Source organism: Poecilia reticulata, chromosome 14 (genome assembly GCF_904066995.2).
Source record: "Poecilia reticulata chromosome 14, P_reticulata-male-v2, whole genome shotgun sequence".
Taxonomy (NCBI): Eukaryota; Metazoa; Chordata; class Actinopteri; order Cyprinodontiformes; family Poeciliidae; genus Poecilia; species Poecilia reticulata.
The window spans coordinates 24,879,953-24,901,002 of NC_088843.1; the positions used below are offsets into that span (position 1 = coordinate 24,879,953).

General features: G+C 37.2%; 1 protein-coding gene across 1 annotated transcript in view; it reads right to left on the reverse strand.

Moving 5' to 3' along the window:
* tmem132e (transmembrane protein 132E) overlaps positions 1-2,685 on the reverse strand; it is a 449,956-nt gene extending 447,271 nt beyond the window's left edge. Inside the window, exon 1 of the mRNA XM_008428504.3 lies at positions 1,538-2,685. Within this exon, the coding sequence (XP_008426726.2) occupies positions 1,538-1,598 (61 nt within the window). The 5' untranslated portion in view covers positions 1,599-2,685. The remainder of the gene's footprint in view (positions 1-1,537) is intronic.
* Between the last annotated feature and the right edge of the window lie 18,365 nt (positions 2,686-21,050).

Genomic DNA, 21,050 nt, shown 5'->3' on the forward strand with positions numbered 1-21,050 from the left:
CTTACTGAAAAGGGTGAGCTTATACTGAAAAAGATGTATAGGAGATGGTTAAATTTTCTAAAGTCGCAGACGATCCAGCAGAGAAACAATGACACAGGTGAGATTTTATATACACACACACACACACACACACACACACACACACACACACACACACACACAGACAGAGGCAATCAGTTGCTCAAAGGGTTTGGTTTGGCAATTTTGGTCCCCAATACAACAGAGTCTACTGGACTATCAGGTGAAAACACCCTTAGGAATTACATACCAATCACAACTTCTTGGAGTTCCTTCACATAGAAAGAGAGATGGGAGTTTCAGCTACCAAAGTTAATCTTGCAACGTGGTTGTAAGAGTAGAAACCCCAAGTTTCTGGGAACCAGGATTCCCTGAAGACCTTCTACAAGTTAGCCTGTCGGCCACAGACCTAACCGTATTGGCATTTAATGTTTTAAAAGTAGCACATTTGTTGTGGGTCGTCCTGCATTTACCTAATCAGAATCTGACCACAGGTTGGGGTGGGATTTGGGTAGACAGAGCACTGCAGCGTGCAACAGTCTCAACACAGCCATCAAGGAGAGAACATGTCTTACAGCACATGTAAGCTTGTCTTTTGTGTGACAATAGTGAAATTGAGGCAAGACATTAAAAATGAAAGAATAAAATAAAAAGGGTTCTGCACTCTGTACTGTAGAGTCCAAGGGTTGGCTTTGCAGCAAACATGCATGTATGAAAGGGGGAATTGCATTTCGTCTCCATGCAGCTAATTCTGATTGTGGATCCACAAATGAGCAGACTACCCTGTGGGGCGCCACTACTCAACACTACTCTAATACATGCTTTGTAATGACACTTCCAGCCCAGTGCTGTAAACAGGATTGCTTTGCTGCATCAATAAAAATAAGGAGTGGGACACTGAAGAGAAGAGGGAAGGAGATTGGTCCCCAGACATTTCCAGACCAGAGGGATGTTTTCTATTGCGTCTCACATCTTTTTGCGCAGCATATTTCAGCCTATGTAGAACATATTGACATGTACATTTGTTTATCAGTGTCATGAGAGCCCTTGGAGCATCAAGAAATGAGAGAGGAGGAAATCAGAAGGAGGTGGATGACGGGTGCCTAATATGTTCCGAGTCTGGCTCCCAGGAGTGGGTTGGTATTTAGATCACAAGTCCAGTCCAGTGGATTCCAGCAGGGATAATTATCCAAATGGTTTCCTCATCAACCAGTCAATCTAAGTAAGTAAAAATAGTCTTTGATCCTGTGTGCATAAGTTGAAAGAAATTCAAACAAACTTGCTGGCTCTTCTAAAAATACAAAAAACAAGATAATGAAAGCTGTACTTGTGTCTGAGACAGTGTGGAGGAAATGGGGGGGGAGAGGGGAGGGGGGGTCATAAGCCACAATGACCAATCACAACACCATCTGCCTCTGCAGTTGCATGTTACAGAAAATTAGCACAATCACGTTTAGTGCAACACAACCGTGACACTGAGAAGAAAAAAAAAGGTCCAAATGAGTGTCCCCTTACTCACCACATGAAAGCACCGCGGCGCAAATGATGGGAGTCCATCTGAAATCCCGCACACCTGACATGGTAGAAGAAATCCCAACGGATGGACCTTAAAAATCCCAGTCGTCCCAGTAGTTTCGGGTCTGTAGTGGAGAAACAAAGCTTCGCCTGCGGGCGTGAGCTGGTGCGGGGTTCTCCAACTTGGATGATGCGCAATGGGCAGATGTGTATCTGGGCGCGTGACAATGCGCTGTCGAGGTCTTTCCAAAATGAAATAGAAATAAAAATAAATAAATAAATCGCTAGAAATGCATTAGAGTCCAGTTGCCGGAGTCCGGTCAACGTCCGGTTTCTGTCCACAAATAGGGGATTAAAGTTGTTTCACTGGTTTCATGCAAGAAACTCGGCGAGCTGCTCCACGCGCTCTGCAAGGAGACCCGATCAATTCACCCCCAGAAAATGATCAATTTGAGGACACGAGTGGGGAAAATGACGCGCGCAGCGGCTTCAACGCAGGACTCCCGCACGCCTTCTCCAAACAGATCCAGAGCAGAATCACAATGAGGACGAACAGGGATATTTTTCGTTCTGCAACTCCTGTGTCTCCACTTATGAGAAATTACATAGAAATCATTTTCTAGATCAAATTATGGAGATGGTGAAGAAGAGGAGCGGGGGAAAGGGGGGAGAAAAAGAAAAGAGGGGGGCATCGTATGGATCCGCACTGCTCGGGTTCGGCTGGCACTGACTTCTCTAGGTTTTTATTAACAATCCACAGCGGAGACAAGAAGCCGGAACACAGTCAGAGCGGAAAGAGTCAAAGCTGCAGGTTGAAATAATCCGAGGAAAAGAAACATGGGGTCCGGTTCGGTGCTGCTTGAAACACAGCCAAGTCCGCAGAACTCCGCGTTTTTTGGTTGTTTTTTTTACCCCCCTCTCTGGGTCTCTGTGCGTGTGTTTTAATCCCAGTCTGTGCTGTAAAAGCACTTCTCAATTGGCACGTTTCTGCGGGACACGGAGTCCACGCGCACGGTGATTGTCACGCAGAGCTCGCGCCGCCAGGTGTGCAACTCCGCTCCCAAAACAAGTAAACGTGCTCACCTCGAAATGTCCAGAGTCGCAGCTCAGTTAATCAAAGTGAACGCAACAGATGGCGAACATCCGGTGGAAATGTTCAAAATAAAGTGCACAGTTTTAGAAACCACACGAGGTTTAGAGTTTTACCTAAATCTGCTAATTTGGGGGAAAATATAAGTATTTTTGAATAATAAAATAAAAAATGGATTAGATTATTAGTTCCATGGTGTCATTATTACATACATCATTAATATAGAATACAAGGCAAAATGGAACAAAAATAGAAACATTTGTATATTGAAGATTACATTGATGTTAGTAGCAATTATAAATTATTACCTGACTTTTCAGTTTCACTTGTATATTCCCAAGCTTAGAACTTTAATTACTATCATTCTCATCAAGTATGGACATTAAGGAAAATGAAAATTAATCAAGACAGCTTGACCCTTTATAATTACCATTGCATATAAAATAAAGTAGTAAGATATATAATACTACATAGAATCCCTTTATAATAAAACATTTTGAACATTGATGATTGTAATCAAATATGTTGTGCATTCTAAATAAAAATACTTTCCTGAAAAATGATTCTTAACTATCTGCGGCCTTTTTAATTAAATAAAATTTCATCAATGACACAAAATGCATTTGCTGTATGAAAGCTTTATCTTTATAATTGGGTTTAGCTTTTATTTTCGAATCCACGATGTCGATTTCCGGTAATACCCTTATTAGGCTTGGAGAGCTTTACATACTTCAAACATGACAAGGACTGAAATTAATCACGTGTTCTTGCCTGGGAAAAAAATAATTTCCCTTTCACTGCATCATTATCTGATAACCTGGTTAGGCTATTTATGATATTAAGTTTAAATTTATTAAGAGCAAAGCAAGAAATTAATTTGGCCATTTGCTAATAGCCATTTGCACTTGTATATTCATTGGTATATACAAGTGCATCTCAGTACAACAGAACGTCAGCATACTTTCATAGGAACCAAAAAGAGAAAAAGTTAATTTATATAGAAAATGAGTTTAAAAAGTTTGTTTCAATCCATCCATCCATCCATCCATCCATCCATCCATCCATCCATCCATCCATCCATCCATCTATCTTTACTGGGTTCATGAGGGGCGCTGGTGCCTATATCCATTTCTTATATACCTAATAAATGTTAAGTCTTTGTTGAATTTGACTGAATGTAGTTGAAATGTAATGAAAAATCTAAGTCAATTTAATATATATCACATATAATTAATTTTAAAATATACATTTTTGAATAGCAAACTGTTATTTAAATGTCAGGATTGCATCAGCGTCTTGATTGTATTACCTGATACAATCAAGAAGAAAACTGCTGTTTTCCAGTAGACGGTCTGATTTACTCTACAAGGAAGGTAAACCTCAACAAGTTGCCACAAAATAATCTGGATGTCTACAGAATGTTGCATTCATTAATTGGAAGTTTCATTAGATAAAAACTGACACAGAGAATAGTACACAGATCTCCTGCAGCAGTCTGTATTACAGCACATCTGAAGAAACCTCTGACTAAAGACACATTGTTGTATGACAGTTTGATTTTTTTTTAACAGACTGCAGATGGTGAGGGTTAATTGACTTTTATTTTATTTACTTTCATCTTCTACCAACTTACTTCATGGCTGAGGACTTTACACCACTTTTGTTAATTTTATACACCAATGAGTGCCAAAGTTGAAATGAGGGCATACACATCATAAAGTTTGATCTGATAATGGCTGGATGGTGAAGGATTTTATTGGCTTGTTTGAGCGCTCATTTCTGAAGATTAATGTAGCAAGAAATGTTCATTAATTTAAAAAAAGAGGCCTCCACAATGTCCAATTTTTATTAAAGTTGTACATTACAAAGACTTGGTAGAACTGTTAACAGCTGCTTGACCCCTTTTGATGCTAATGCATATGCAGTCAGTGCTATTGCTCACCAGCCTATATATTTTTTTATCAGATATTGAGAAGTTTAACAACTGATATTATGAAAATGTTTTAATTTCTTAAAAAGCCCCTTACCCTGGAAAAAAAAAGCAAACGGTAATCATCTTTATGAAGATGTGCTGCTAAACTAAAGGAATAAGTTAGGCAGAGCTCCTCCAGTTCTATAGAACAAGAGTCACAAGGAAGGCTAAAGCTGTCCTTGCTGACCTAAAAACGGTACAAATGCTCATTAATCACTGTTAGTGTCAGCCTCGTTAATAATTTGACCCAATAGGGCCAAATAAAGACCGTAGTAGCCTACGTTTGTGTCCTGGTTGTATCATGAGTGCTCTGTCAGTTGTATTTGAACTTTTCTTTCCATTTGTTCTTTGCTAGTTGGAAAACAAATTGCTCCTTGGGGACAATAACATTTATGTTGACCTTGATCTTGAAGAGGAAGCTCAGCGTTGTCCATGATGTTCATCATTTTATGAAAACTCCTTCTTTGCACAATAATCTGTTGCAAACACTGAAGGATCGAAGCTTCCTCAAGAAGTCACATCTACGTTGCTATGTCACTGTTGCCTCTCCAGTCCAGTTTGTCGTCCAGATGAACAAATGGATATTTTTGCTCCTTCACTACCTCCATTTCTTCTCCCATGATGAAAACAGTGTTTGACCTAATCCAGTTTTTCTTGAAATCTACAATAATCACCTTTGATTTCATTAGCTATGAAACATAATCATCAAAAATATCATAGATAAATGCTGAAAAATACACTTTATGTCTGAGGGGACATGAGAATTTCCCTTTTCAATTCAGTTACTAAATCAATAGCTTTCCAATTATACTCTAATTTATTCCAAACTTTTGAGGGACACTAGAAAAGTTTGATATTTTTCCTGAAGTTAGGGGCATCCATGGCTGTTTGTTGGGGGAAGCAGGTGTAGAGGTCACAAAACTCAAATAGCCATGAATAAATAAGTAAATTGAATTGAATTTATTGAATTCTTCTCTGAGCTACAGGGAACCAGTGGAATGACATTGATGGGGTGATGTGCTCTACCTTGCTGGTTTTAGTGAGAACTTGAGCAGCAGTGCTCTGGATCAGCTGCAATTATGAAGGCCTGAATTCGGGGTGTACTGATGGACTCGGACCTGGACCTTTAAAGACACATAAAAAGAGTTAGAAAATTGGCCATCTATCACCTGAAGAACATTTCTTGCATGACAGGACTAATGTCTCAGCAAGATCTAGAGAAACTCAACTACACGTTTATCTTTAGTCGCATTGATTATTGCAAAAGTGTCTTCAAAGGACTCCCTAAAAAAATCAGACAGTTACAGCTGATCCAGAGCACTGCTGCTCAAGTTCTCACTAAACCCAGGAAGGTAGAGCACATCACCCCATTTCCAATGTCATTCCACTGGCTCCCTGCAACTCAGAGCATAGACTTTAAAATACTGCTGTTAGTTTATAAATCACTGAATGGCTTAGAAACAAAATAAAAGAGAGATCTGCTGTCAGTCTTCCTGAAATATGCTACACACAAATAAACTTCACTAAATATGAAATATTTCAACCCACTGAAACTTGTAAACTCCTCTCAATTATGTTCATGAAAAAATATTTTGCATATGAGACTGTCTTGGTTTCATTTGCTTTAATCTGCAACTTCGGGTTCCCAATGCAAATGGCTAACTCCGTAAATCTGTTACTCCCCCTCCTCGGTGGCACTTCTGCTTTAGGCTACAGGTGAGCTGTTGTTACTTCCTTGGGAGAGTAACAATATTTAAAAAATACACTAGTATATATAGCAGAATATGTATGTTATTAATATGCTTTATTCTATAATTTACTTGCCGCCACCCATTCCCTGATGCATGGTTAGTACATTAAGACTGAATCAAACTGCATAATACAACTTTTCCCACTTTGTGGCCTTTATTTTTAAATCACTTAACTTGAATTATATTTGGGTTTCATTGATCTGCCTATAATTGGATTTGAATCTGAGTTTGACTGTAATGAATTGGATTGTGTCTGTTTAAAATAGGATTGCATGTAATTGGATTTCAGCTGAACTGGTTTGTTTTGTTAAAAAACAAAAAAAAAGAACAGTCCTGAGATGACCTTTGAGGAGGAAAAAGAATAATCAAGGAACTATCTAATAAAGCTTAGGGCTATGATAAACTACAACTGATCAATATCTATTAGGTCTGTTAACTGTCCAAATAAAGACATTGAAGACATTTTTTGCGCATTAAATTTGTGTCATCTGCAAAAAGACTTTGGCTTCTTATGAACGTCTTGTGTTTTCTGTACATTGCCAAAGTAAAATGTTTCCAATCAAACACACAAACATTTATATATATATATATATATATATATATATGCTCCTCTAATCCAGAAATCTGGTCTTTGTCCCGCCCCCACAGCCAATGAATCAATCAACATATTTTTCCATTTATGGTTTTAATTTAAGGGAAATAAGCTATTCAAGCATTGATTAAGAACATTTTGTTGAAAGTTTCAATAGTCACAGTGAGGTCTGATCGCTGCAAAACTGGTAGAGTCAAGAAATCCCTTAAATAGAACCTAACATCATTAAACAGGAGGAAAGCAAAACAACAGGCACAGATGATCATTAACAAAAGAAAAACAAAACAGTCATTGACATCCATCAGTCTGGAAAGGATTACAGGACTCCAGTGAACCACAGTGAGAGCCATTTTCTACAAATGGAAACATACATGGGATATTGGGGGAAATTTGTGAGTGTCCAGCAAATTTTTTTAATCTTTATTTTTTTATAATTACTTCTCAGTTGCATATTGAATACGTTTTGTCTTTCTCTTTCTTTATTTTTATTTTTTGTTGAAGCCAGAGAGCAATTTAGACCCACTTGTGCTGAGTAGGCTCTAATGCTGAGCAACAAATCAATAAAAATATATTGAAAATATGTCTGACAGCATATTCAATCATTTCACTGAACTTTGATCCAGAACTGCATGGCATTCTGGGCGATGTAGGCAGAGGAAAGTTTTTAGCTTTTGTTATCTAGTAACAGTCACTTTCTACCCCTGCTTTAGTGTTTAAGCTCCTTGTCTTTTATTGCTCCTCGCTGGTTTCTTCTTTTTGTCTCCTGTGTTTGAACTTTTAGTTTAAGCCGTTTTTTTTGTTTATATTAGAGGTGTGCCAATCGATCGGTCACCGATCATAATCGGGCCGATTTTCGTGAAAAAGTGCATGATCGGTGATCGGCGATCATTGGCTCTTGTTGCCGATACTGATCACCTGCATCTCATTTCGCAGCCTGCTTGTGCAACTGGTCTCCTCTTTCCATCACACTGCGCAAACGCGCAGCAACAAATCCTAAGCGATGTGGAACAATAACGCACTGAGTGAATGGGGACGTTTGCGTGTGGTGAACCCTGCCTCTCATCTGATGGCTGCTGGAGATGGGCACCACCAGCCCCCCTCAACACCTTGCAAGGATCAGTGTGTTCAGATCATAAATGGAAAGATTTTAAGGTAGTTTGTCTCCTTAAGTCCACACTTAAAACAGCTTCATAGTTAATGCCAACATCAACTGACTCTATGACATTGTTGACTATTTTTTTTTTTTCTACTTCTAACATAAACAGGCAAAGAAAACACCCAGAAATGTTTTTCCACCCCAGGCATCCGGTACCAATCATCATCAGTTCTTATGATGTCACATACATGGCGAGTCCACAACGTCTTAAAATTGTAAGTATTATTTTTTTTATTTGCCATTTTTCTGTTCTCTTTAAATACAAATACTTTCTCTGTTTAATTGTTCTGTTGCTCTTTTTTGTAGGTTTCTGTAAGGTGCAGTGAACGGGAATGTTCTGTCGTTGATCCTCACTCATGTTTTATTGTCACACTTAAATTTTCATGTTCATGTATTCCCTTTTGATGTGTTCATAAAGTTCATGAAGTTGTGAGTAAAACTGGACAATTTTAAAATGTCGGTAATAAAACAAAATATTTGAATCACCTTGGGCATCTTGTGTAATTAATCTTTCCATGTAATTGTAGCCTAAAACAATGTAAGTACTGTAGTGTAGTTATGCATGTCATTTACAAAATAAGAAAGTAGGAATAAAGACTTTCACGAGTAATTAAAATTATAGTTTATTATCAATAGCAGGAAATCAAAAATAAAAATTAAGTGTAATTTAAATACATTACTAATATATTAATAGTATATTTAAAATATATTTGAAGTATATGAAATACATATTTTTAATATAATTCTGAGACAGAATTATTACACTCAAAATATAATTATATCAAAATATAATAATAAAGCTCTGAAATATTAAATTTAAAAAGTATACTTAAAGTACACTTGAAGTTGTTCAAAAAAAGTATGTATAGTATACTAAAATATACTATTGGTTGTAATTTAATACTATTTAAATACTACTAAAGTATACTAAGCACAAAAATTTGTTGTTCCAAAACAGTACAGTTTAAGTACATTGATAAAAGTATACTAAAGTATGTTAAGATTTAGTATACTACAGTATACTTTTTTTTCACCTGGGTCACAACTACATATTATTCAAGTGGATGCGAAAACATAAATCGCCCCCCACCCCAGAAGGTACGTCAGGGTGAAGGAGCATAGAAAACATACGCTCGCTCTACCTCCCCCCACCCCTCCGGCTAGATTTACCTTGTTATGTGCGTGAGGTTAAGGAGCGCAAGGCGTGCTGAAGTGTATGCGAACACATCATTGGTGCGTCACCCCCTCCAGACAGGGTTTTGACTCCCCCTCTGGGGAGTCAAAACCCTGAGGGGGAGCATAGAGGCGCATGCAACGCCTCTATGCGTTGCATGCGCTGCATACCCACTTTTTGCGCCACTGCCAGTGCTAATGCAAAAACGATCGGCCCGGCTTCGACCATGGTCGACCCGGGTCCAGCTGGGCAGTGTGAAAGGGGCTCTTGAGAGGCCTCTTTTCAGAAATTTTCTAGTTTCTGAATACTGTTCAGGTATCTCACTCTATCAGTCTGCACCCTATCCCTGCTGTTAATAATTTCCACATTTGCCTCTGCCTGCTCCCTTCCTCAGCTGCATCCACTCACCTGTCATTAGCTCTTTTAGTTCCTTTGTTATTTCCACTCCTTCCTCAGTACATTTAAGCTCTCTGGTCTCATTATTCTCTATTGGCTCTCTCCGTCACGCTTCATTTTGGTTCCATGTCATTCTGTTACTCTTGCTTTGTCTGTTTTAAAGTTTTCTTCCTTATCTTCATATTGTCTTAAATGACAATCACTTCTTTTTTTCCTGCATTTTGGTCCAGCCACAAACGTACCCAACATAACATCCCCCTGTTCTACATCCTGCTCTTCCCATGCTATTCCTTGTAAGCTATCTTTGTTTATTGTTACTAAAACTCTACATTTGCACAATAACAGACAAACCCAGCCACCTACACCCGACAGGTATACTGAAGAAGGCTTTGAAAAGCTAAAAAGGATTGATAGAGTGTATATTGTCACAGTTGTCTATGTGGCCCTGAGACGACTTTGGTTATGACTCAACCCTAAATACACAAACTGAGCCGTGGATAGACTTCAAAAGAAAAGAGCATGCGACATTAAGTATAAAAATGGCAATATGACATGTCTAATGTATGAGTCTCCCCATTATCTGCATATGAGCTGACAATGCTTTCTGACAGAGTGCAATTTTCCGCAAATCAAAGATATATAGCTAAAGGAGAAGAGTGCCTAAAGATACTGCTCCATAAACAATGTTTTTCAGCTTAATGTGTATTTTTAGTACTTATATGCATTAACAGCATGAATTACCAAACAGGAAGTAGTTAGTTTTAGACATAATTTGACACCTGGAGGCCAGCAGATGGTATGGAAATGGCTTGTTTCACAAAGAGGATGAGACTAGGTCTCTAAAATACAAAAATTTAAGTGGCACACCAGAAACGATACACTATGCATCTGAATGCATCTATAAAACATATGTACAGTTAACATTAACAGGCTTGATGGGTTCAAATGTGACATTTCAATAACCTGCCTGCTCCTGAGAAAGTAATGACTGTACATGTTTAGAGACAAATTGGAGGACTGTTCATTATCATGAACAAGCTGCAAAGCAAATCTAGAAACCAAATGTAAAAACAGGAATTCAAACAGTTTCACTTGGAGAAATGAATTCACTGAAGCTCCATCATTCGTGCACTTTTTCTTGCAGACTTTTCTGCTGTTTTAGTGTAAATGTGAATTAAATCTCCCTGAGCTTCTTCTGCATACATTTAAACAATAAACTGCTAGAGCATAATTAGCTTATTGGATATCTGCTTAAATGAGCAGGCGCACAGTTTTCTGCTTCAGCACTCTAAGGTTTTAAATGCTGGTTATAGAATTTGCTAGTTAATGATCTGGCAAGCCCAAAAAAAAAAAAAAAGAAAAAAAAAAGATAATCAGTGGACAACCCCATCAGGTGGTGGTATTTAATTTCCTCCTTGTTTGTAATGCAGAAAAGTGCAGAGCTCAGTGTCTTTCTTAATAACAGCTTGGAGGGGACGACCAACAGGCAGCAATCCCGCTGCGCCAAAAGGCTTAACACATCTAATTTATCACATCCACTTATACAAATCAAGTCACTCGCAATTTTCTAGTTAGAACACCTGAGCTTCACCAGAACAGAACAGCCAGGTGACAAAGCAGAAGGCACAGAGGGTGTTTGGATGAACAACATTTCTCCTAATGGTTTATTTTATCAATCAATCAAATTTTATTTATATAGCACATTTCAGCAGCAAGGCATTTCAAGGTGCTTTACATAATAAAAAATAAAATAAAATAAAAACAGCATGACGTAACAGCATTAACCTGTTACCTGCCATAAAACAGCATATTTTACTTTGCAATGTGTCATTTCACCCAGTGACATAAGAAAAAGACTAATTGTCAAGTAGAGAAACTTTTGTCAGCAAAAAATGGGGTTGAATTATTTCCTCTAGGTCCTCTAGGTCTTTCACATTTTCATCATTTCTTCTAATTTTTCAAAAAGTTAATCAGTACAAGGTTCAATCAGTGTTTTGCCAATAGTGAAGCTCGGAGGTTATTATTTTTCAAAGCTTGTTATCATGATAACTAGTTCCTGAAACCTCTGACATGGTGCTGAGTCTGGTGTGTTATCACACTTTCATTTTAGAAACATTTTTTCCCTCTTGTGCTGCTTTCTGACACATCTTTGTCTTTGTGTTGTCAACAACATAACATGGCTGCCGTTTGATGCTCTGGGTCATGAAACAAAGTGCGTTGTGCAGAAGAGTCCTTTTGTCTGTGCCTGTCTCTTTCCCTTCATATTGAACCTCAAATGCATTTTTTGTATGTAATAATTTTTCCTGAATGTTTCTCCACTGTCCTTGTTCTTCATCTGACACATAAATACGTCAAAAGTGCAGAGTTTTTGGTTGGGTTTTCACTTTGTTGCATCATCTTCTGATGCCTATGTTTGCTGTTTTATGATGTAGTGAAGAACTCCTGCTAAGAAGGTCCTACTTTCAATTTTTCTGCATTTTAGTGTCAATAATCCTTCTACTCAGTTTCTTTTGAAAGCGTTGTTATGGTCTGGCTCTAGAACCATAGCAGACGTAACAGCATTAACCTGCCATAATATTTCACCTAATAGCACCTCCCCTTCAAAACACATTGGTTCAGTTTTTCTCTATTTTCAGATTCATAAATTAAATTAGGAGGATAAAAAAATCATCATCAGTTTCATTGAATAGCACAGCAGCAGTAAAGTGTGAGTATAGTGAGTATCACTGTTTGAAAATAAAGGTATCATTCATGATATCTCCCACTCCATTTCCATTAAAACCTCTAGTTTTTCTGCTGTTCATCAAACTCAACTTGACTTTGGACTTTGTAACTGCACAGGGAAATCTTTTGTGAGATGTTCTGTCAAAACTACAAGCAAATGGCAACTACTAGAACAAATCTTTGCTCTGGTTGTTACTAGCTACCTAATGCAGATACAAAGTATTTCAGCATTTTGCTGAATCGTTTGGAAATGTCTGGTTTCTTTCTCTGCTCAACTTGTTTCCAGTTTCTCAGACTCATTGGTCTACAGTTTGTTTCAGTTTATTTTACCAGGGTAGCAAAAATAAAGAGGTGACAGTTTATGTCTCCATTTTCTAACATCAGTGCAGCACACAGGCTCAACCGTACATAAAGCACTATGAACTTCAAATGGTGTTCTTTTAATCAAAATAAAGCTGCTTAGTTCCCTCCCTGCTCTTAAAATCACAACAGTCTGAATGGTGGATGCATTGAATGTTCAGACTGCAGAGTGTAATTTATTCCTGACAGATTTGTGGCTTGCTTTCTGTTGCCTCTGTTCTGCTTGACTCCTTTTCCAAATAAATACATGGTTTTAGTCACTCATTAGCCCCATTGATAAATAATCAGCTCCAGGTTTCCTTTAGTATCTGCCAGATTCTTGCCGTTTCATTTTTCTGTTGTCTTTCTTTGCCATTGCAGGTTTTGTTCCTGCTTCAGTCAGTTCTAAACTCCTGTTTTTAACTTCCTGCCTCGTCTTACATCCTTCAGCCTCTTCTCTGCCAGCCTCAGTTTGTTATCATATACAGACCTGACAAAATATAAACTAATACTTAAGACCACAGCAACACACGCCTATTGAGCTGAAACACAATAACACAGCTACAAAATCCTGAGCAACACAGCAAGGCCAAATGCACTTCCATGGCAACAGGATGCCAGAGGTCTAAAATGCTTAAGTGGTATGAGTAATTCAAAATTACGCCCCTCTTTCCATGACTTAAAAGCAAAAGTGATGGGTTACAATATTTACTCAATTTGTAGGTATAGTTTTAGTCATCTTACATTTAGAGTGTCTGAATTTTGGTTTGTTGCCAGGATTATTTTATGTTGCTTTATGGTTACATAACATCACACCAGGCACTTTTGATCAAATTCAAGGCTAACAGAGTCATAGCTTCCTTTATTCAACCACAATTTGTCTCCAATGGGGTAGCTTTGGACACATCAATGCATTCATAGATTGGAATACATAGGGATGACCAACATTGTGTTGTCTATCCTATATTGTAAAATCTCTTGTAATAGTGCCGTGCTATTGTTATGGTGTCCTAACTTTCTCCAGCTGGAAAAAAATAAAACTGAAGTTATTATCTTTGAACTGGGGAGAATTATCCTTCCTCCATTGAGGTACTTAATGTATGAGGTTGAAGAAGAGTCAGTGAGTTGATTTCATGAATTCCATTTATTAATACCAAAATGCAGCATTGGTTCATTGTCACATTCTCCTTAAGGAAGACCACAGCAAAATGGCACCTAACAATAGTTTCTAGTTCCTTTTATGGCCCCCTAACTAAGCTACAACCTAAAGAGGGCGTTCCCTAGTGTGTCATTTCCTTTAACCTTAGCATTGTGCGTGTATGCTGTATGTGCGTGTGTATATACAAGCATGCAAATAGTTAAAAGAGATCGATGAAAACACAGAATTATTTATTCCAAACAGAACCTACAGTGGGAAGATCTAGCGTCGGCACACAGCTTCAGTTACAGTTATAGGAACTAAGGATCAGGTCAGAAATCTGGGAGTGATGATGGACTCAAACCTGAACCTTCACAGCCACATGAAGACACTTAGTTTATCTGGATAAACATATGGATGACTTTATCCATGTGTTTATCGCATTGATTACTGCACAGTAGTGTCTTCACAGGCTGTAATCTGCTCTGGATCCTCAGAACCAGAACTAGATACAGAGAAGCAGCTCTGAGTTTCTACACATCTGGAACAAACTTCCAGAAAACCCACAAACCCCCCAAAACACTGAGTTAAAACAAGGCTAAAACCCTACTTGTCTAGAGTTGCCTTTGATTCATAATAACTGGGACACTGACCAACATATTTGATGTATTCTTGCTTGATGGTTTTGATATTGGCATTTGAAAAAAATTAGTTTATTGCTTGTTTCATAAATTGCTTGCTGTATGCTTTTATGGCCTTAAGCTATACAGGAAAACGTGACAGATTTGCATTTTGGCTGTCTAGCTTTGAGTTATTGGAGACACATGCACTCATTGCCTTCCTTATGACTATCCAGACTATGGTGTATCCATTAGTTAAAATGCTTTGAAACTGACTGGAGAGATGTGACCCAGTATGGGCGGGTCAGGACTATAAATTAGCCTGCGTCATCTCTGCAAACTGATGAAATCCACAGTTGCCTAAATTACACTCACAACATTTTGTGACCAATGACCCAATGTCCACACTGCCCATGCTTAAAATGATCTAATCTCCAGGTCTATTAATTTCCTATAGAGCTGAGTGCCCTCCAGTCAATGTTTGAACTTTCATTAGGCACAAAGACAGAACAGAGAGGAACCACACATTTTTCTTCTCATATTTCTTTTCTTCTCCGCCAGTGGGATTCACAATTGCCAATACATGATCTGCCTGGTCAGCGTGAGATTGATGAGAAGAAGATTTCCTCCATTTTCCGTAACTCTGATCTGAAAGCATACTGATGGATCCTTGTAGGGGTTTACATGGAGGGACGTTTGGTAAATGGTCTTCAGATTACTGTGACAACATGTCTGTCGATGTTCTTCAGTTAGTGTCTAAAAAAGCAGATTCTTTGCTTGTTTAATGTATTCTCTTGGAAAACTCATGTTGACATTAATCCCCAGCAGATTTACGAGAAAAGATAAGGAACTGTTAGAAAAAGTACATTTACCACAGAGGTGATGTTAAAATTGTCAATTTAATGCATTTTAATGCATTTGATGCATTTTATCATTTAGACCATATAAGCCAGTCTCCAGAGAAAGATTTGTCATACATAAGAAGAAAAATATAACAAGGATCTGAAATTAAATCTTTTTTCTTTCTTTTAGTAAAATAGGGTTATTTTTTCTTTGGAAATTGAGCTTGTGATAATTTTGTACATATATAAATGTAAAAGATGAATGATAAAAGATTTTCAGTTAGATCCAGTCTATCGTCTTTGTTCTACAAATACAAATACCAATGTGCATCCCTTACATGCATACATTTAGAAGTAAAAATCCCTCTTCAAAAGTTGAAAATTGTAAAGTTATGTTGGACTGAAGACCATCTGAGTCTATTTCTACCATTGTTGAAGTTTTGAATAAACAGTTGCAAGGTTAATGCTGCAGTATGTAACTTTTATTTTAAAAAATATGATTTTTACATATTTTGTTAAAAATAACTTTATGTAGTTATAGCTAATAAGACAGATAATCTATGAAAAAAAAATCAAGCTCCTCTGTCTTCTCCCAGAGCTCTCAGTAATAACTGCATATTATAAATATGGGCAATATGTAGATTCTACATCAGTCAGAATCAACCAATCAGAATCAGCAGGAGGGTCTTAGTGCTGTCCATTAATCCCCTTCCACTTACTCCTCACTAAGCTACAGCTGGTTCACCACAACATAGTCTGCCACAAATGCTAATGCTAGGTAGCATAGCCTCCGATGACAACGGATAAACAGATTTCCTGGAAAGGTAAGTTACTTCTCCAGCATTAGCACATTGAGCAGCATTCAGGAGGTTGATTGGCAGTGCTAAGACCCTCCTCCTGACTCGGACTGGTTGTTTTTGACCAGATTGTAATAGTAGCACAGGAAGAGTTAGAGGAGCTCAATTTTTTTCACAGATTATCTGTCTCATACCAGACATGTCATGACATGATGACGGTATTAATAAAAATGAAAAACCATAAAAGTTACATACTGCAGCTTTAAGTTTATCTAACAGTTTAATCTCCAAAGAATAGAAACCTGTGTATCTCCAGCCTACAGTGTCTCAATTCAGTCAATTTTTTTAAAACAAAATCAGTCCAAGGTTTGTTTTCCCCAGTTCAGATTTCCCCCAAAACACTGTGTACTCGTCAACTTTACGTTCTGACGCTTCAGTGCCACTGTGTATTACTGGTACTTGAGTCATGATCGTGCAGCTTCATGCTTGAGCTGCTGCAACACCAGATAAACACAACTGGATCAGAGGAACAAGTTTAAGAGTGTAAACTCTCTGAAGGAAATTCTACAGACAATTAAAGCAGAACTGAAGCCCCAGGGAAGCTGGGCTGGATTAGGACTTTATTCTAACTTTCTCAGCAGATTTGTCTCCCTGTGGGCATATAGCTGTGCAACTTGGCAGCAGAGACGATTGCCAACTGATGTCTGTTGGCCATAGTTTGGGAGGCTGAACAAAGATGTGAACAGATCGAAAGACATTTGCAGAAACCTGGACTTTTTTTCACTCAAAATTACACATATAGACAATAAGTGACGCTCACAGTTTCAACAGCTTGGTGAAATCACTTCCAGATGGAGATCCAGTTTTCTGACCAGAAACAAACACTTACATGATTTTCAACAGAACAAATTACAAATTAAAGCACGCACAATGCATTTTTTATTCCAATGATTGTTTTGCTGTAGGCTACAGATGAAAAATGCATCACCAAGCTTCTGCGTGGCATTCTGGACAACTGAAAGAAAGACAGAAACCAAAACATAGGTTTTAAAGATAGACTGCAATCAGCTGAGATGTAAACAGCGAGAATCACATCATAGAAGAAGAAATGCAATCACTTTGCAAGTCAGATGAAAGTGAAATCACTGCTGAAGTATAAGTACAGCCCATCATCAGGAAGGAAGCCTCTTTTAGGCTGCTTGGCATGTTGACAGAGACTTGTTTGCTTGATACTGCCACTCCCATTCATATATATTACTGAGCTTTGATCTGATGTTTGGGTTCAGTGTAGAAGAAACGATATTTCACCAAGACGTGTCACAGACATCAAATTGCCACAAGAGAAGTTTTACTTAAGTAAAATATCTAAAACCTTGTTCCAAGGACATAACCAAACTTATTAATTTTTTTTATCATATTCTGATATTATTTTAATCTAGCTTCAACTGTACACACAAGATATTTCACACTGTATTAGTTTTTAAATACAGATGATGACAATAAAACCGTAAACTTAAGGGTGGGGAAAAGTAAGTACAACCACATTATCCAGTAGCTTTCCTTCTTGTTTGACTTTATCTCTTTAAGGGACATTATTATGGTACATGGTTCGATTTTATACCACAATCAAGTAACTTCAATTATTCAAGTATGTTATCTTCAATTATTATGAAAATGCTATATATCTCAAACATGACAAAAGAAATTTGACTTCATAAATTGGGCCTCTGTCTCTTTAAAAACTCCTGCTCTGAAGCTCCACCTTCAGGAAGTCGTCACAACATGGCTCCTCTATTAACCCTTTAACAATGTTTTTACCATTAAATGAGCTATTTTTACCAGCTCATTTTGTGAGTTACTCCTCAGTGCAGATGTGCAGTTCAACCAGGTGTTTTCTAATTTCTGCTGGCTAGTCTGAAGGAGCTGAGTGGGGGACATGTTTTAAATACTGCTTATCAAATTGTGGCACTTTTGGCCCACAATAGTTACCACCTAAGTCTGAAGTATAATCAAGCCAATCATTTGAGAAATAATTGGATTCATGTCCTTGCAGCCAAACATCTTTTTAAGCTTCATTGTTTTTTTTAAATAGCCTTTCAAGCATATTTTTTTCCCAACAAAATAAAACCAACATAAAAAGTTGGTCTGCGTCGAGGTTTCTGCAGGTTTCACCAACTCAAATTTAAGACCTTTTTAAAACTATTTTGAATGAAACTTAAGAGCTAAATCTCCAAAGAAAAGCACAAACCTCCTCCACCAAATGCTGATACATTTGCACTTAGTATTACCAAGACAAAATTTATGACCTGTGATTAACATGTTTAAGGTATTAAATACTTTTTAGAAAATGATTAAACAGTATAAAACCTTAATTTTAGATACTTAAATTTAAGTATTTCTAAGGATGTTTAGACACCCTGATTAAATTCAGTTTTGGAGAAAAAAAAAGACTAAATTAAATTTAAAAGAAAATAAATGCTTCTCCTGCACAGAAATAAAGATCTAAAGCATAAATACCTTCCATTCTTAACTAGTAAACTATTGTGGAGTAACTAAAGTGCTGGAGAAGTCTGGCAAGGAGTTCTTTGATTGAATCCACTTTGTACAGGATTTTTCAAAAGGTCATATAAAAGAACTTCTTCCCCACAGTCTGAGATCTAGAGAAGCAACACAATTGATGTCAAGAAGTTCTTATGAAAGCAAGAAGGGTAACAAAGCTGGGCAGCTGAAAGACAAAGCTGTCGGAGGTTGGAAACACAGAAAATACAAATGTTTCAAAGTGCAGAGCTCGAGCGCAGCATGTATTCAGCTGTAGGACTAAGTACAGCAATTGACAGACTTGTAACTCAGTGGGAAACCTGAGTGAAACATGTAGTTTCAACCCCAGAGCTGCATGTATCATTAGAGAAACACAGTGAGGGGGCTGAGAATGTTTATATTACAACTTCTAAGTGGGTTAATTTTCTCTTTATTTCCAGAGAGGAGAAACTTGTTACACAGCCATCAAGCGTTTCTAAAGGACTTACTTCTATGGTGCCTGCACAGTTTCAGCCTTTTGTTAAACTGTCTTAATTCCTGGAAATGCATTATTTCTCATTTCAGCAATGGACCCAATTTTTGGCAAACTTTCTGAAAAGCATAATGTCAACAATTGCCTTTAAGGATCAGTGAAAAAAATAGTTTTAATGACTCCGTACGACAAAACAGGAAGCCGCCCCAGAAGTTTCTTGTAAGGAATTACTGTCAATTTAATACTTCAGCTCAGACGGTTAAAAAGGATGTTTCTTAATCTAACTGCTCTGAGCAGCAACAACTACACAGCTTTATTAAACACCACTTATCAATGGGTAAATCCAATTACTGGAACAGATGAAGTTATTTTTTTCTCCCGAGAGAACACACAAAACCCTGCAGCTCAGCAACACCATCTCAAACTCCAGGAAGATGGGCTGAAATTTTACATTTCTGGAAAGAAGAAATAGAAACAGTATCATGTTCTTTGTATTCATTCGACTTGTACATAATGAAGGAAGGGACATAAGGCTGAAGTAGGTCAGAGAGATATGGAGTACAGGCCCATTTGGGTATTTATTAGTCAACAATCTATTCTACGACACAAAGGGAGACGGTTAAGATAGATAGATAGAAATCTGTGAAATGTGTTCAAACACATGAGTATTTGATTTTAAAAAACTCATATTTGTATGTTTATTATAATTTTACGAGCCATTTGACAGTGGAAAGAAAACTGGTGGTGACAAAGACAAGTAAAGAAGAGACGATAGCTGGCAGAAAGAGGAATAATGCAATGTACTTTTCATGTCTTCTGGTAAAATAAAACATGAGCAACATTGTTGTAAATTCGCTGGGGAAAAAAAAGATTTATACCGGTTTGAAATGGGATATGGAGATGAAGCTGAAAAATAACCAATGTTTACAGAAGAAAGTTTTGAATGTTGCAAAATTTTAGTCTAAAAATGCACATCACAGTCAATCATTTGCAATTTTTCTCACACACATTGAGCAGTTTTGCTAAAACGTTACAAATTGAATTAACAAGCTACATTTGGAAATTGTTTTAAGACTTAAAACAATAAAGTAAGTTGCAGCCCCTTCAAATTTATGTTGTAGAAACTTATTTGACTAATTTCTTGATAGTCAGGTGATTTAATGGAGAATGGGGAAAAAATGTAACCTTTTGCAGCAACAGTTACGTTTGTGTTACGTTGTATTTAGATAAGAATGAAGTGCTTCTTTTTCAAGGTCGTTTGTCAACATCCTAAAACTGAGTCAGAAACGTTGCTTCCCAGAAGACACTTCTTTACTTTGGTAGTTAGAAGAGATGAGACTCAACCGACGCTGAATATCTCTCCCTGCTGTTCTCATTCTTGCAAGAATTAATAAAGTGCAGTTTGAGTGAAAATACGCCACTTTAAAACACCAGTCACATAAAGAAGTGTGATTTGTACTATCAACTTGTAACTGCATTTAGTCATATCTTCAAATTTATACTCACATTGAATACAGTGGAGAAAATACTGAAACGTACAATCCTGACAATAAGGTGTTTTTTTATTAATAGGTCAAATTAGAATTTATCGGGAAAACATATTTTTTTATCACGATAAGAAATTCATCGCACTGGTGATCATCATAAAAAAAGTTGAGTTAATTTGTTAAAAGTACATCAAGTTTATCCAAGTAAACATATTAAGTTTAAAAAGTTATCATGTTAAAACATTAATAAGTTTAACAAACTTAATTTGAATATGTGTTACAAATTAACTCAATTTTTTGAAGTTGAAGTTCCATTTTCTTTTGGCACTGCACAATAAATGATAAGCAATACAATAAATACCCACCCATATAAAAATACTTCATATAAAAGTCCAACCATCTGCAGCCTCTCAGCCATGGAGGAAAAAT